At 37.8% G+C, this 18,455-nt stretch overlaps 1 protein-coding gene across 8 annotated transcripts in view; it reads right to left on the bottom strand.

Moving 5' to 3' along the window:
* Nucleotides 1-18,455, bottom strand: part of CAST (calpastatin) — a 106,956-nt gene that overhangs the window by 3,689 nt on the left and 84,812 nt on the right. For 4 of the 8 annotated variants that reach the window (XM_069492365.1, XM_069492369.1, XM_069492368.1 and 1 more), the window contains 10 exons: nucleotides 16,816-16,917; nucleotides 16,221-16,304; nucleotides 12,307-12,357; nucleotides 12,063-12,134; nucleotides 8,407-8,505; nucleotides 5,453-5,557; nucleotides 4,644-4,736; nucleotides 3,292-3,336; nucleotides 2,743-2,835; nucleotides 252-323 (listed from right to left, as the gene is read on the bottom strand). In XM_069492365.1, the coding sequence (XP_069348466.1) occupies nucleotides 252-323; nucleotides 2,743-2,835; nucleotides 3,292-3,336; nucleotides 4,644-4,736; nucleotides 5,453-5,557; nucleotides 8,407-8,505; nucleotides 12,063-12,134; nucleotides 12,307-12,357; nucleotides 16,221-16,304; nucleotides 16,816-16,917 (816 nt within the window). The remainder of the gene's footprint in view (nucleotides 1-251; nucleotides 324-2,742; nucleotides 2,836-3,291; nucleotides 3,337-4,643; nucleotides 4,737-5,452; nucleotides 5,558-8,406; nucleotides 8,506-12,062; nucleotides 12,135-12,306; nucleotides 12,358-16,220; nucleotides 16,305-16,815; nucleotides 16,918-18,455) is intronic. The other 4 variants (XM_069492367.1, XM_069492370.1, XM_069492366.1 and 1 more) reach the window with 3 other exon arrangements.

Here is an 18,455-nt window from a genome sequence, read left to right as displayed (position 1 = left end):
CACAGGGAACTTGAGTTGTGTTAAGAACATTCATTTAGATTTTTAAAGTACCAGTTACTTTAAGATTGTGTGTGTGTGTATATCTTTATCTTTAAAAACTCAATTTCTTTAGCAAGGTATGCTATGGAATAGTGATTTACAAAACCCTTTATTCTAAATAGATTCCAGTAAGACATTAAATGCCTAAAGTGATAAACCCCACTCCATGTAATTGCTAAACTAATGTGTAGTATATTTACTGCTCTGTTTACCTTTGCTGAATCCTTTGCTTTACCTCCATTCTTGGGTGCTTTGGAGCTGGAAGTGGTCTTCTTGCTCTTATCCTAAAGCAAAGGAGATGTAATAAGGCTATTACTACTATCAATCTACCTAGCAATTAACTGCTGGCTACAATCAAATTAATGCAGACTATTCTTTCTAGCCTGGAGATCTCTAGTTTAATTAAATAATGGAAGACTTTGGGTGTTTTAGTCATGATTTTTTTTTTGGAGCGGAGGAGACTACCCTGGGTCACAGTGCAAGCCTAGAGTGCAGAGGTGCCATCACAGTTCACTGTAACGTCAAACTCCTGGGCTCAAGGGATCCTCCTGCCTCGACCTCCCAAAGTGCTGGAATTATAGGCATAAGCCACCCCACCTAGGCTTAGTCATGATTTTTTGAACAATGGTGAATGTACACAGGAGTGTTAAAGCAGGAGGTAAAAAGGATAAAAATGAGGGAAGTGTGGGTTACACTGATGCTCTGCCAATTTCCGTGATGCATGATTCACCCAGACCTTATTTTGCTCATCAAAACGGAGCTTATCTATGGGATAACAAATGTCGGTGAGGGTGTGTAGAAAAGGGAACTCTCATACATTGTTGGTAGGAATGTAGATTGGTGCAGCCATTATGGAAAACAGTATGGAAGTTCCTAAAGAAATGAAAACAGAACTACTATATGACCCAGCAACCTCTCTTCTTGTTATATACCAAAAGATGATGAAATTATCACCTCATAAAGATATCTGCACTCCCATGCTCACTGCAGCATTATTCACAATAGCCAAGATATGGACACAACCTAAATGTCCATCAACAGATGAATGGATAAAGAAAGTGTGCAGTATATATACACACAACAGAATATTACTCAGCTTTAAAAAAGGAGAGCCTGCCATTTGCCACAACATGGATGGACCTGGAGGACATCATGCTAGGTGAAATAAGCCAGGCACAGAAAGAGAAATACTGTATGATCTCACTTATGTGTGGAATATATATACGAGAAAAGCTCAAATACGCAGAATGTGAAACGGGGTGGAGAGGATGAGCACAGGGAGATGAAAGTCAAAGGAAAGAAAATAGAGATGTAGGATGAACAAGTTTAGAGATCTAATATGCAACAGAACTAAAGTTAATAAAATTGTATTGTATTAGAGATTTTTGTTAAATAAGTAGATTTTAGCCACTGTTGTCACAAAAACACTATGTGAGATAGATATGTTAATCTGCGTCACTGTAGTAACCATTTTACCAGCTATATGTATCCCATAAGGTCATGTTGTAAACCTCAAATATATACAATAAAATTTATTTAAAAAACAAAAAACCAAAATCAACTGGAAAAAAATAAAACGAGCTTGTCTCTATTGGGAGTGGCTTCTAGGTGCCAACAGAGCAAAAGCAAGACACTGTTCAGTGCTATGGAGGAGAAATGTAACAATGGAAATAACCCCAGAAAGCTGGAGCATGATACATATAAAAATACAGTCCATTCACAAAAAAGGCGTTATATGGGAGTTACCTGGAGTGAGAAATAGGATGCTGAGGTGGTCTAGAAAGTAAATAACCCAATATGGGAGGACTGGCAATTCAGTGATTGGGAGCTATGCTTACGAACAGCCCAAAACAATGGCAAACTGAGATATGCAGAATTAAATGAAAAATCAGAGTGAAGGCACTCATTTCACTTTTCCTTCTGTTTGATTTACAAGAGAGAGAGAGAGAGAGAGAGAGAGAGAAGTTTATAGGTAAAATGCCCCACACTTGTTGAATTGCGCAGTGGTTTTTCATTTGCTTTTAATGGCAAGCTTTGAGCGCCTAAGCACCGGGCAGTTGAACGCTGAGCACAGAGGAAAAGGACACATCGCTACCGTGTAAGGCGACAGCTCAGTGGTGTGATACACATGCGCTGACAGGTAACCAGAGTGCAAGGAGGGCATGGAAGAGAGGCCTGTCACCTTGGCCTGGGGAGGGAGAAGGGCTAAGACAAGACAGTCTCCCTGAAGGAGCTGATCCTTGAGCGGTGCCCTGAGCAATGAGGAAGCGTCAACCAGTTGGGCCGAGCAGAAAGGGTAGGAAACTCCAGAGGCAGGTGAGCATGGAGGGCCTGGTATGGTTAGGGACTGCTCTCATTTTAAATGGACACAGACCTAGCTTTATTGTCACACAACCACGTAGTGTGGCAATCAAAAATGATGGCTATGGAAATTATAAAGCGACATGACAAACATTTATGAAATAACATTAAGCAATGTTTTATAAATGGACAAGTATAATTATATAAAACATACATATGGAAAAAGGCAAAGGAAATATACCAAATAATATTGTTTTGGAGGTAGTGAAAGTATAGATATTTTTTTCTTTCTCTATTTTCAGGTTCTCTGTGGTATCATTTGATTCATTCTATAGTTTAAAAATTATATTTATGTGCATACATATATATTTCAAAGAAAATCGATATGAATAAGCACAGTACCTTTGCTGTGTTCTGTGAGGTCTCTGTAGTTGAGGGACAGCTGTCAAAATCTCCTGAGAGGGCATCAATGGGGTCTTTGTCATCTGCAGTTTTCTGAGATATCAACAGAAATAACCATCAGAGAAGCAGCACAAGGCAAAATGCTAAATGGGGCATTTTCCCACATCACTTAAAAATAAAAGATGTTTATAAAAAAGAAGTTGCTGACTTTTTTTTTTTTTTTTAAACTAACAATGCATTGTAAAGGAGATAGTAAAACATGAAATCTTGACAGCTTTATTTTCTTTTACTCTGATACAAGTTGCTTGGTGTTCCCTGAGCCTCAGTTTTCTCACCTGGAAAATGGTACTGCCTACCTGAAAGGGTTTTAGTGAGGACTAAATGAGAGGTCATTAATAGACACACATTTATATGCATGCCTTGTCATAGTACCAAGCAAGCTCAGGGTAGGCATCCAGTACATTTTAGTTTTTTAAAATGCAAAATAAAGCCATGGCTAGTTTATTTATTTATTTTTTTTAAATAGAAACATGCTACTATGGTAATTACCTTCGACTCCTTTGATTTCTTTGTAGGTGGCTTCACAGATTTGTCCTTAAAAACAAGGCAGACTATGGATTAAACATAAATCTTTGTAAAGGTTTACTTAGGCTTAGTATGTAACAGGATCTCTTATCAATGACTTGACTTGGATAAATCAGAGTACAGATTTGCAATAACTGATAAACCTGGGTCCCTACTATTTCTTCACCAGCTTTGCTTAATTACTACTCTTCTACCCACTTAATAGACTTGGGGGAAATTTAAGAAAGAGTCTGGCCCTGGAAGTGAAAGAAACACTATTTAGAAACTTTCTGCCATCATGTGCTATCATTTATAATCCTACTTCAAATGTTACAAAAAGTTACTGGTGTTTTTACGTCTTATTTGCTATAGCTCATTACACTTTGAAATTCATCAGGGATTCTCCCATCTTGGAAGGCAAGGGCATTAAATAATACATTTCCCAGTGAATACAGGGCATGGTGGTACTATCAGAGCGGGGAGGACTCCAGCAGGATGCAGGATGCTATCTGGAGGCAAACCCAAAGCAAGAGCAAGGAGAATTGATTCCTGTTGGAGACACTGCGGCCGCCACTGCTGTTCAAACTAGAGAGTTGTCTTACCCTCCAAGGGAATCAGTACAGAAAGAGAAGGATATAATTTGCTCTTTCTTGTTTTTATTTGATGAACAGGCCTGCAAAGGGTTATTTATCTAAGTGACTTGAAAGTAGGAGCTGAATAGGACAGGGGCAGGGAGGAGAGGGGAGGGGGAAGCAGGCCGTGTTGACCTAAGAAGAACTGGTTCCCACGTTGGAGACAAAAGCTAGGACTTTTGGACACAGAAACTGGACTTGCGATTGAGACTATCATTTTGCCTGTGTTCACTTTCAGTAGTGCCAGTGTTGTTGTAGAGCAAAGGGAGATCCCAAGTCTTGGAGCTGCCTTATTTATTTGCGCTATTAATTATTCCAACACTAGCTCCTTTTCTGCTTTCCTTACACAGAGGAAATTCCTTTGAAATTCCATTGCCTTGGACATTTTTATAGCCTTTCCTGCAAAAGAGAATCCGTCTATGTACCTCTCTTGGATCACTCTTGAACATCAGTGAGTGACTGAACATTAGTCAACCCTGTTCATACCACAGAGCCCAGCATATGAATATCAAATGATATTGGCTCAAATTGATATTTATAGAATTCCAGACAGCCTGTTCATCAGCTCTGGGGGCACATTAAAAGCAGTCAGTCATGACATGTTCTTATGCAATTGTAAAAGGTGCAGCTTCTATTTATTTCAAGGGCGGTTTGAATTTAAAAAGCTTTGTAACAAATCTGAGCTAGGTTTTTGCCTCAGTTTACCTTCCCATCACCATCCAGGAGATGTCTGTATTCAGGTGGGATAGTGTCATCTCTTTCTCCAAGCTTGTCTCTGTGTTCAGCTTTAGATTTTTCCTATTAACAGTGAGCAGATTAATTAACATTCATTTCCTCCTTCACTTAGAAAATACATTCTAAAATGCCACATTCAGCATTTAGTATACATTTATGAAGCAAAGCATATGGTCTGGTTTTATTTTTTAAGCAGCAGAACAACACGAAGACTTCAACAGACTACTAGTTGGCGAAAAAAAATGTAAACACATATGCTTCTTCTATATGTCAATCCCTATCTGTGAATCTTCTATCTGTATTTTAAATTGAAATAAATGGCTAAATAATCATCCTCAGAAACCATGTTAGGAGATAAAACCCAAGGGCATAAAATATCTTTTTTTTTAATGTATGAGTTTCACTTTTCAAGTAGAAGAATCAGGCCACTGGACCTTGGCACTTAGGTAACATTTACAACTTTGCCTATTTATAAGCACTGCTGAAGGGTGAGGACAATCGCTCACCTGAGTGGGCGCCCTGGCGCTTGCGTTGCAGGGAGCAAAGCTGCCACTGAGCAAGCTGTGCCTACCCCCAGCATCCCCACCTCGGTGAGGCTTGGCTGGTCTTTTCTCACAGATGCAGGGGCCTCCCCCTCCACTGGAGTTCAGATTTATTTTTCTATATCATTATAATTCTATTTTTCAAATAGAGTTTAAGTTCCCATCAATATTCCTATGACAATGATAGAACCAAGACCCAAGGATTAAAATTTCACTTATTAATGGATTTTTTTCTACCTTTACTTTATCCTCCATTGGTTTGTTCTCATCAGGGTCAGGCTGCCTCTGTCCTAGACTGTCAGAGAGTTTATCCAAGGCATCGTCGAGTTCTTTGTCACTCTGCTAAAAAGTAAATCATTCTGCATGAGTCAGTGGTTAGCCGAACTGTATCAGAGGCAAACCAGCCTGGGAACCCCATCTTTTCAGGAGAGGACCTGTTTCCTTTAAAGAGAAAGACATCTGGGGGTCGCACAGCGGGCAGAGAGGGTCAAAGAAGAGAAAGACATCTGGGGATAGCTCAGGGGGCAGAGAGGGGCAGAGAAGAGAGAGACATCTGGGGGTGGGGCAGGGGACAGACAGGGTCAGAGAGAGAAGGCTGAGAGTGGAAGATCAGGGAGGAGCAGTGGCACCTGTCACCCTGCCAGGGTTGGGGTCCAACACCTTCTACCCACTCTGCCATCTCCTGGTGAAGGTCCCACCAGCTTAAGGAGCCTTAGTGGTAGTGTCAGGGGCCACACCCCAGCAGGTGACCTAGAGGCCACTTAAAGGGTCCAGAAGTAAATGAACCAATCACATTCCTTTCATTTAGAAATTAAACATGATCAGAAGATTGGATGTGAAAATAGCATCCACAGATGTCAGATGGTGAGGAAGCAGGATTTTGAGGGTTCCTTTGGTTTTGTGGGTGTGCTCTAAGACCAGATGCTGAAGGGTGCATCTCACACAGCACAGCATGACAAAACATAGAGGGTGGGAAGCCGTGGAGCCCAGCACTGCCATCTCGATACTTCCTAGACCAGGAAACCCCAGAGACAGTGTCATGAGAGTGGAAGGGGCTTCTCTGCCACACTGGGGACGAGGGGACTCAAAAGACTTCAAAGACTTTCTGAACTGGTGGGGAATCTCTCTCTCTCTTCACCTTCAGGAAGCTTCATAGGAAGCTCATGGGTTATTTAATCCCTCTGAGCGTCAATTTCCTTGACTATGAAGTGTGAATAATAATAGTACCTATACTTCTAGGTTGCTGAGAAGAATAAGTGATTGAACAGGCATTTAAAACAGTACTTGTAAGTTAGCACTTAGGACGCTGTACATTAATATTATTACAGTGAAGTCCTGAGAAGTTTTTTCAAAATATTTTTCAACATAGTGCATTCAAAATATTGACTTCAATCTCTATATGAATTCAATTAAAATGTGTTTAACATCTACACTGTGCAAGACACCATGCTGAGCTCTGTCCTACACCATACAGAACTTTCCAAATGATTTTCAAGGTGTTTGCATGTACATTACCCAGTTTTATTTGATGCCCACAATGACCCTGAGTAAACCAGTAAACTAAGCAGGGTTTTTTTGGAGGCAGAAAGCAAGCGCAGGGAAGCTAAGTCGGTTGCTTGAAGACATACTGTTAAATAGTGAACGGAACCCAGGTCTTGGGACTGACAACACACAAAGCTTTCCCCTGTCACGCTCAGTCATATCCACGATCGTCCATTTCCTCCTGAAGCAGCTTTTCCTGTTGGGGTGATTTTATTATACAGCTCTTTGACAATATGTCTTAAGATGCTTTCAGTGTATGTAACACTGCTGGTGACAGTCTAATACCCCCATCAAAGAAAGCTCCCATGAATCCTGATGGCTTAGTTGACTATTTATTTGTTTAACGTTTTATGCCTAGTTTAGTGATATCTCAAATAAAATATTAACTAAAACAAGACTTTCTGATGGACAAAGTGATGAGAGAAGTGTCATTCTTAAAACCTACTTGTTAAAGGCAAAAGCTTTTTGATTGCTAATGTTTACTAACAGCCTCCAAAGGGGCAGAACCTCTGGCCCGAGTGTTAGAGTGTTAAGAACGGGAGTGTGAATGGCAGCCTGGTCATCAGTGAGTCTTCCTTTCTGTTGCATAGGTGCTTTCATCTTGTGGGTATGTTTGGAGACACAGACACACACACACACACACACACACACACACACCACAGGGCATTTTACTGATTGTAAGTGCTTCATTAGAGCCCAGGATTATAGCTGCTAATGGTGGAGCTATCCACAGCCTCGTCTGGGCTTTGTCATCTGTGCCTCTGGATATTTTCAGATGATCTTGAGGCTGACCCAACAGGATGAAAATTCATCAGCATCTCAGACTACGGCACTAAGTATGCTTTGATGCTACATCAAAAGGAATGGAAACATAGCTGACTTCACTAAAGCTACTTCATCTCCTTCTAGCAAACGAGGCACTGTTCTCGACCAAAGGAGAGGGGGATCTGGTTTAAGGCAATCCCTTTATCTTTTGATGTGCTGTGGTCTCCTCGATAATGTATAATTTGGTACTACACAGGTAATTAATCAAAGAAGTCTGGAAAAGCTTTGGTCCCATAGCCTTTCCTCAGAACATGTAAATAATTAAAACAACATTGCTGCTGAGGTTTCCCTATTGCTAGCAACAGGAAATGGACAAAATTTAACTGGTGTGAATGGGAGGAAAACAGTGCTATTCCATGATATGTTTGTAAAAAAAAAAAAACATTTTGAGATGTTCACACACAAGAATTCCATAAAATAAACTTTGAGGTTAAATAATGGGTAGTAAATTACAGCATGTATTAGGAAAAATATAAAGGAGAAAATCAATTATCAGGAAAGCTAAAGAATTTTTTGAAATCTAGTACTTCAAATACAGATATGATGCACATTATGGCACTTTCAGTTCTAATAAAGTGACGATAATATTAAGCTCCTCAACTGTGTTAAATACTTTCACATATATTGTTTCATTTCATCATTTCAAAGTTAGTCTCTGCCATCTCCCTAAATCACCAGTCTTAGTGCTTCTGAAACAGGTGCCTCATCTTCCTAACAATTTAGTCTATTTTCATTTGCTCTAAGCAGGTGCCCTATTTTCTTTCTTGTAGTTGCTGCTGCTGCAAAAACAAATATTTCTCTCTCAAATACGGTATGTTGCTTACCGAAGTGTCACGGGGTGGGGCTCCAGAGTGAGTGGTTGAAGCTGGGGTTTGGGAAACCACGTCAGAGATGACAGCAGAAAGTTTAGCCTCTTCGAATTCCTTTTATTAAAAAAATTTTTTATCAGTGACATGTTGTGTATAAAATTATGCCCACAATGCCATCACTTAAATACAACTCTTAAGATAGCTACAGCACGGTTTGTTCTCTTGATCCAAATAGTCTCATAGGAACATATAATCTTAAAAGCCATTTTTATTCTACTTCCTTCTCTATAGTATTTTTTATATAATTTCCTATCTCTATTTCATACTCATTTATTATTCTAAATATTGTTCAATACAGTTCACACATTTCCTGTTGTACATTTAGGTTAATTACAGTTTTTCAGCTTTTTAAAAAATTGCTTTGAATAAGTTCTAGAAGTGGGTCTTTTTATGATGTTGGCTATATTCTGCCAAACTGCGCTCTCGAAAGTTGCTAGAAATTAAGCAATGACTTCCTCCCCCCCAGGGCCTTGTTTGTCAGAACTAGATTTTTATCACATATTTTTATTTCTGATAATATAGGTATAAAATGTGCTATTGTTGTTTGTATAATATATTGTGGTATATAGTATGAAGTTTCAATTTTATTATCCTTTCTCAATGTTGAATATTATTCTAGAACCTTTCTGAAATAATTTTTAAAATATGCATATTTACTTCATATTCAAATACTCCCCTTAATTTGACAAAACTTTAGGTATAACTGTTGATGGAAAACCAGAAATAAATCCAGAACTTTTCGGTAGCTCCAATTATGGGTACTTTATTTTGAGAAAAAGAAAATAGCAAATTTTACCAAAAGATGGGGAAAAGAATATTAAAGAGATACTAATTTTAAGAAAGTTACTTCAGCATAATATACAATATTACCAGACATTATATAAACTAATTTAGATAAATATAAGATACTTAATGTCAATTGATACCCTATGAAGACATTTTAGAATGTACTATCTTAGGTAATCTAAAATGCAACAGATTAAATAAAATTCATTTTTAGTTATGGGAAATCTTTGCTTCTATTACAACTGTCAAATAAAAATAACATAATAAAATATTTATTTCTATTGTTACTTCTTAAACTGAATATTTTATTGACTCATTATTTAAGCCTTTTAATACCAATTATGGAATAATCTATGATCTGGAAATTTGCTTTGCAAAGCTGTATCTATATATATTATTTAATCTGAAACTACATGAAAGGAATAATTTTTTCACTTTTTAAAAATACTAAGTCTATCATTTATATCTGTTTCAAATTTGTTTTGCATTGACCTATGAGTTGTGTTCTGAATCAGTACTGTATTTTCTATTTATTATGACTGTGTAACATATCCTAGTGTTTAGCTGGATTAATCTGCCCTAAAAATACTGAAAAATACTTTAATATTTTTTCATATTTTATACATTGTGCAAATATATTTTTAAGTAGTTTTGAGTTATAGAAACTACCTTATTGCTATTTTAATTAAAAAATTAGCTTATAAAATGACTTGCAAGAATTATCATTCTTTTTATGATACATTTAAACTGTCTTAATGTAGGGGTTTCAGTTTCTTCGTGTCCTTATTTTTCTAATCATTTCTCCTTTTGAAGTTTTCTTTACATAGATCTGGTATCTCATATTAATTATATATTCTAATCTGTTGTTAATATACATAGCATATACCTAATGTTATCTACAAATAGTGATATCTACAAATGTATTAAAGTGTTCCTTTTTAATGTTTGTCATTTCCTTTTTATGTGTTGTTAATGATTCTTCCATGCAACATTAACTATAAGTGACAATAAACTAAACTTTTCATAGTTTCTGTTTGTAAGGAAATTCCTCTAGCATGATATTGAATATTGATTCTTAAAACTAAATACTCTTTAACACATTAAGGGGTTGCCTATTTTTTTAAGGTTTTTATTTATAACATAAATATATGTAAAATTGCAAATATACCTGTTATGTGGACAATTATTTGATTGTTTCTGTTTGATGTACCACTACATTGTATTGACATTAAGTTTCTGTTTTTCTCTATTATTGTTGAAGGTGTTTATGACAATAAATGTGTCTCATGAATACTGCTTTGGCTGCTACTCAAAGATTTTTATTTATAATGTCTTATCCTTGTTTTTTTTAACAGTCTATTATGAATTTGATTTCAATATTATTAGGTGAATATTTTAAAATTTTTCTTTTTAAATATAATTTCTGTTCTATTTTATTATGATTAAAGAGCATGGTATGTACAGTAGCTACTTTTTAAAATATTTGAATATTAATGAGCCAGTATATATTTTTCCTCCAAAGTTCTTGGGATATTTCTCTAAATAATTTTCTGTTTTGATTATTTGCTTATCATAATCACTTTTTTCTACTTTACTAATTATATTGTTGACACTAATAATTTTTTTTCTTTGCTAGATTGTTAATTTCCTAAGAGTAAGATTTTTTTTTTTTAAATTGTTGCTTGATCTAATCATTTCACTGCTGTCCACCTTTGGGTAGGTAGAAGGGGTACATATAAGTTCATTGCTACTTTTTCCAAATCTTTAAGTTTCTAAGAGAAAGAAACCCCTAACTATTGTAATAATAATAATGATAGTCAGGGTGAGGAGGGACATTCAAGTCTTGTTCCCAGTTTGTTCAGGTGTTCTGCGTCACTGCTATGGCATGGTTCCACATTCCTGGGATACTACTCATGGGTTTTCTTCCCTGTATCTTTCAGTTTCTAAATCAGGGCTGGAGTGCCTCTCTGGGATGTGCAATTGCTTGGAGGAGGATGAGAGGAAGGTCATGGGATGGGGTGAATGAACAGTGTGGTGCTTTTATAGGGGTGTCACGAGGAGCGTGCTCTAGTTAGCAAGCCCTTCTTTGAAGGGTTTATCACTTCAGCAAGAGCAACAACTTCAGGCGACTCCAAGGAATCATTATTTCTTCCAGTTGTCACTCATTCTGTCTATAAATATATTTATATTCTGATATTTTCCATGCCATTCTCCACACAGGAATCTGTTAATTTGTTTTCCAGCTGACTGCCAACACTACATTCAGTGGTTTAAAAACTGGGTTTCAAGTAAATAGATAACCCAGACCCCACGTGAAAAGGTTCTGCAGCTGTATAAGTTTGGGAAATCTAACAGACTTAACAATATATATTTGCATATAAAAAGCCCTAAAAATCCTACAGTAGGGAAATCTGCTTAACATTACCCAACATTGTCCAGACTTTGTAGTAACAGAATTCCCTTTGAGGGACTATTACACATGGAGCTAAATTTTCTGAGGAGGCAATTTGGGAAATGATAAATTGTAGAAATAACAAGTAAAGTAGCCTGAGAAGTAATTTTGGATAAACTCAAATTTAAATTTTATTTTCATAGGGGTACTTGATATAGTACATGCTCATTGGTCCAATTAGACTGCTGAAAACATCCACTGTGTTGGGACTTTATTTCATGGGGTGACACGTTTTTAATGGCCACAGTGGATTGAGGGCCATTAATTTTGTGAGTTTCCTCAGGTCCCAACTCAGACTCTAAGTCACAAGTTGCCATTTATTTTTGGAATTAATTTACCCTAAAAGAAAGAAAACCAAGAGTTCCAGACTTACAAGAGATGAAGTGCTTGCGGGACCGGAGAAGTCCTCAGACAGAGCATCAAGAAGGAAGTCGTCACTCATGGGCTGTAAGAACCAGGAAATGTATCAACAAACACCACTGTCATTTGTCTCCTCTTCAAAATGATGTCACTATTTACATGCTGATCAACTCACTAAGAGGAAGGCTATATCCTTCCTGAATTAACAACCAGGGCCAAAGGAAGGAGATATACTCAGAGAAAACTGGTTTGCTTACTGGAAGCTGTTCCTTGGGCTCTTTTGGCAGCAGTGGTTTTCCATCTTTATCCTATCCAGGGGGGAAAAACATAACATTGAATCACTTCATATTCTATCCCAAGTATGAAACCTTGTAAACATTACAAAGGGCTGACAGGTTATACCTTCTGTTGTATAGTTTAGATTAGATTTACCATTTCAGGAAACAGATTCTCTCACCAGAGACTATGCTCTAATTAGTTCATGTCAACAAACAATCAGCTCATAAGTACCAGGCATTCCCAAGGCATAGGGGCTGCACACCAGATTAGGTATGGTTTGTGATCTCAGAAGCCCAGAGACTAGCAACTAGCACCGGAGAACAATGGGTGAATGGTCAATGTCATGTGGCATGTGGTGCCATGACCAGGGTTTGTGGGATGGTGTGAGATGAGCTCCTCACCTACCTGGGGCTGAGCTTTGCAGAGGTTGCTTGGAAAACACTGGTTGACTTTATAAGCCATGCATCTAACTAACATGCATGGATTACATGCCAAGCCCTAAGTACCAGCAATACAATAGAAAATAGCACAGATGAAGCCCCTGTCCTCAGGGAGTTTGCCTTGCAGGCAAGGCACTCTGAAACTTACGGCTCAGATATGTCAAGCTTTAAATGGCCCTAAGTGCCACTTTTGAGTAACAGGGCAAAACTGATACAGCATTTAGGGCTCTTTAGTAAAAGAAGATATATAAGTTAATGGTAAATCCCATGTACACACATACACAAAAATAAGCAAGCACAAGGATATATTAATATATGTGAATGTTTCTCCTGAGAAACTGGTTAAGGTTGGTTTTTATTTGTTTTGTTTAAAACGTGAGATGCAATGGTTTAGAGGTACAAGTTGCACATCGCTAATCTGAAAACCTGAAATCCAAGATGTTCCAAAATCTGAAACTTTTTGAGCACTGACATGACACTCAAAGGAAATGCTCACTGGAGCATTTTGGATTTTTGGATCAGGGATGCTCAGCAAGTATAATGCAAATATTCCAAAAATCCAAAAATATCTGAAATCTGAAATGCTTCTGGTCCCAAGGATTTCACATAAGAGATACTCAACCTGTATCATCTGCTTCCCTCGTGAGTGACATAAACTCCTTTACCTACTTTCCATCTCCTCTGTAGTCCACCCGCACATTCTCACCTTTCTTCAGGTAGGAGGGAAAGCAGAACCTGGGCTTGTTCTCCACCACCCGTTAGGAGCAAAGGCAGCAAATTCCCCCAGTGATGTATGGGACCCTGGGGACACTTTCGCTCCACACTCAAAGTGAAGTCAATTTTCTATCACTGCATCATCACATGTCTGGAAGGGGAAGCTTGTGGCCTCCCCTCAGGTAGCTGAATCTCCCTGAAGAGACCCAATGAGAGCGTAGTTGACGATTAACAACATAGGGTTTAAATAATAGATGAAGCCAGCACCTGAAAATGTTCTGTGGCAATAGGTAACTAACAATGTGTGAGATAAACAAGTTCAAAGGAGATGAGACTACCACAGAATACAATGGTTGGGGAAAGCTGATTACCTGCTTTCTTAAACACTACTACTAAAATTCAGCAATGGGATGAGAGAGGAAGCAACCACGCAATCATTTCTATGCACAGAGTCCTCTGTGCTTGACCAGTCTGTACTGGAGGGGTGGTCCGTGGAGGCAGAGCACGTGGCCCCTTGAGATGCTCTCTAACAATTTTGAAAAGCAACATACGAGCAAACCCAAATTAACAGAAGTGCCATGGTTTCAACTGAGTTGTGAAATACAGAAAGGAAGAATAAAGATACCCAGAATAATACACTTTCAATCAAGGAGAGCTCAGTATAGGTCCTGTGTTTGCCACATAAATGGATTAGTACATATGGATGAGTAAAGAGTATGCATTTGATTTTCTGGAATTATTAATGAAATTTTGTTGAATATTCTTTTAAGTAGTGACATGTTATGAAGATGACTGACATTTAACTGTCCATGCATCTACCCCATTTAAGTGACTGCATTTAAACTACAAGATTCGTAATGGGGTCTTCCCCTCTGTTACTTGTCCTGTGCAACCTATACTTTCAAAATAAAGGCAATGGGCCAACTTGCCACTTTACTCAATGTTAAACAGGCTCTCTTATTTTTCTAACTTACATCTAAGAGTTGTAGAGTTTTCCTCATAGAAAATAATTGTTCCTCTAATCTCGTCTCTTCAATAAATGGTAGGGGAAAACTTGGTATCCATATATAGCAGAATAAAACTAGACCCCCTCCTCTCACCCTATACAAAAATCAACTCCAAATGGATCAAAGAATTAAATGTTAAGGCCCTAAACTATAAAACTACTAGGAAAAAAACACAGAAGAAATGCCTCAGGATTTTGGTCTGGGAAAAGATTTTATGAATAAGACCCAAAAGCACAGGTAACAAAAGCAAAAATAAACAAATGGGATTATACCAAACTAAAAAGCTTCTGCACAGCAAAGGAAACAATCAAAGAGTGAAAAGACAACCTACAGAATGGAAGAAAATATTTTCAAAGTACTCATCTGCCAGGGGATTAATATCTAGAATATACGAGAAACTCAAACATATCAACAGAAAAAAAAAACAAAAAACCCAAACAATTGGATTAAAAAAAAGGCAACTGATCTGAACAGTAATTTCTCAAAAGAAGATATACAAATGGCCAACAAATATATGAAAAAATGCTCATCATCAATCATCAGGGAAATGCAAATCAAAGCCACAGTGAGGTATCATCTCACCTTATTTAGGATGGCTATTCTAAAAAACACAAAAAATAAAAAAATGTTGGCAAGTATACAGAGAAAAGGGAGCTCTTATACACTATTAGCAGGGATGCAAATTTGTACAGCCACTATGGAGAACAGTATGCAGATCCCTCAAAAAACTAAAAAGAGAACTACCATATGATCCAGCAATCCTACTACTGGGTATTTGTCCAAAAGAAAGGACCTCAGAATATCAGAGAGACATTTGCACCCTCAGGTTTACTGTGGCACTATTCACAATAGCCAAGATGTGGACTCAACCAAGGTGTACAACAGAAGAATGGATTAAAAAATATTATTCAGCCATAAAAAAGAATGAAATCCTGACATTTGCAGCAAGACGGATGGAACTGGAGGACATTATGTTAAGTGAAATAAGCCAGGAACATAAAGTTAAACACTGCATATTCTTACTCATATGTGGAAGCTAAAAAAAAGCCAATCTCATAGAAGTAAAAAGTAGAACAGAGGATTTAGAGGCTGGGAAGGGTTGGGAGAAGAGAGGGATAGGGAGAGATTTGTTAAAGGATACAAAAGTACAGCTAGATAAGAGGAATAAAATTCTATGCCACTGCAGGATCACTATAGCTAATAATATAGAATTTCAAATAGCTAGAAGGAAGATATTGAGTGTTCCCAACACGAAGAAATGATAAACGTTTCAGATGATGGATATGCTAATTACCCTGATCTGATCACTATACAGTATATGTATTCAAAACATCATCATAGACTCCATGAATGTGCATAATTATTTGTCAATTAAATTAAATTAAAGAAACATAAAAAAATAAATAATTGTTCCTCATTTTGGTTTTCCTATCTAGCCAAGGTTTTTTATATTTCTGGTATTGCTAACTGCTAGTTAGAAGGGAAAACATTAGGTAAGCTTAGATATTCGATTTCTTTCACTAAAGGGAGGATTGAAAGGCCACTTAGGAATATTTTAGTTCCATATCTGGTGTTCTAACATGATTATTAGTGAATTAATATACTGTTTGGTGTTTGAAATATTAAGAAACAAGATCTTTATACTCCAGGTCTATTCCCATGCCCCTTCTTTATGCATATGAAATTCAGTATGAATTAAAATCAAATAGAAAAATACTCTGGCCTGTTTACCTTGACTTCTTCTAATCTATAATCAGGAGGAATTGTTTCTTCTTTTTCACCAAGTTTTTCACGGTCTTCTTCTTTGGCTTTATCCTGCATAAAAATTATATCATTTTCATTAATCATATATCTGTTTTCCCATCAAATGGATGCCTGAGTGACTAAATTTGAGGCAAACAAATCTATCATTAGGTTAGGACGTACGTATGGCCATATGTTTACAGTTCCTACAGCGACTGTATCCTAGTTTGGCAGGCTCAGACATCACGATAAGCCTGCTGGGCTGAAAGGCAGCTGTAAGGAGCAGCAGGCAGCTGCCACTTGTCTCCTGAGTCCTCAGCAATGGCCACCGCGCAGGCAGGCAAAGGTGAGACTCAGAGACTTCTGACATGCGCATGCTATCCATCCACTGGGGCGGTTAAACGCTGGTGCTTACTCAGGTTTAGCTTATTAAAGGATATGCACAATAACTGAGAAAGCCTGCTGGTCATGTTTTGTGGGAAATATTTAAAAAACCCAAATGACTAAATTATAAATTATTTGGGGGGGGGGAAGAGGATGATCAATGACAGCTATTTTCTAGAAGTATGTGAGTTGTCATTACCTTGACTTTGTCTATCACAGGTTTTCCATCTTCTGGATCTGCTTCCCTTTCCCCCAGGCTACCGGCCAAGGCTTCTACAGCATCATCTGGCACCGTGCCCTTCTGAAAGTACATCAGTGCACATACTGAGTAGGTGGTTAATCACTCCTAAAACAGACGCTGTCAAACAATTCACAAAGGCATATCCTCATTTCAGGTAAGAAGCACATGTCATCTTTTACTAATAATAATCTGAGTTATCAATCGAATTAGAATCTATGTTTAAACTTAAAATGTTAAAACTTAGAGCAAGTTTCTCATATTAAACATTAAGTGTGCACCACTTATCTGTTGACACTGAGAAACTTAAAAGATCTAACCCAGAGTTTTGGGTTAGAAATAAGGAAGGCAATGGAATGAGAAGCACACAGATGCTGCAAGCCAGGAAAGAAGACAGACACGATATTTATGGAGATCATTCTAGAGGCGGCACAGGAAAGATTTTCAGAAGGCCCACGAGACATTCTTCCCCGTTATCTGAGAGGCAGCCTGGCCTGTCTCAGAGGCAGCGGCTTGGGTAGAGCCTCTATTGAGGCACAGAAGCGTGTTTTCTCCACGGGGCTTCTACTGGTCAGAGTGGATTCAAGGCTGCTTCAGGTAACTCTGCCTGGGATTGACCAACCTGAGTGGCACAATGAGAACTGGCACCTGTGATCCAGTTGTTCAAAATGAAACGTGCTCCCTCACGATGTAACGAGCTCTGGCCATGCTGGTGTGTAAAATGAAACTGGATGAACACACAGCATCAATGTGCAAAGGGAAAATGAAGGAGAAGTCACGTTTGGGCTACAAGGACTAGATCTGGCTTTTCCAAACTCCAGGACATGATCTGTACATTAGCGGCTTCTAAAAATAAATTTAACTGTAATGGTTCATGGCCAGGACTTTTTTTTTTAAATGAAAAGAACAGAAAATGGAATGCATCATACATAACAGGTATAAGTACCATTCTTTAAACTGTTTTTTCCATTTTATGGGTACTGGGTTGCAGTACTGATGAATGTCCTACTGTTGGCCATGCTTGGTCAAATGAAAGTGTGAAAGCCCTTGGATTAAACAGTCTCAGAGTTTAATCTTATTATAAAAATCTCTGACATCATGTTCAGTATCTACTGGAATTTTAGAGTAAAAGTGTATTTCTGTTTTATATATCTGAGCCCTCTTTCCAAGTAAGAAAAACTGTTTTTCTGCTAAGCTGCACTGCAAAAGGAAAGATCACCAATGAGAGAGAGCCTAAGTGGAAAGTGATTTACTGCCACCTAGTGGCTGGACACTGCATGGATTTTATTCCCAGGAGCAACAACAACAAAAAAATCCCTGATGTGTCTAACCTGTTGGGGATTATACCTAAACTAAGTATTAAGAGTTGTAATATTCCTATCAAGAGTTACACTGGTACCCAAGGCCTACCCAGGCAATATGAGTTTCTACCTGATTTGAGACACCTGTTCACACTTTAATTCTGTTTTTCCATACTCTGCTGTCAGTTTTTGGAAACCTGCTTCCCAATCCTGTGTTCTTTGCCAATCTCTGGTTTAATAAATTAATGAAACAGAGTTAAAGAAAGGCTAGGTGAAGAAGCAGTTTTAAGAACTAAGGAA

Source organism: Eulemur rufifrons, chromosome 17, assembly GCF_041146395.1.
Source record: "Eulemur rufifrons isolate Redbay chromosome 17, OSU_ERuf_1, whole genome shotgun sequence".
Taxonomy (NCBI): Eukaryota; Metazoa; Chordata; class Mammalia; order Primates; family Lemuridae; genus Eulemur; species Eulemur rufifrons.
This window is presented reverse-complemented; position numbering and strand designations above follow the sequence as displayed.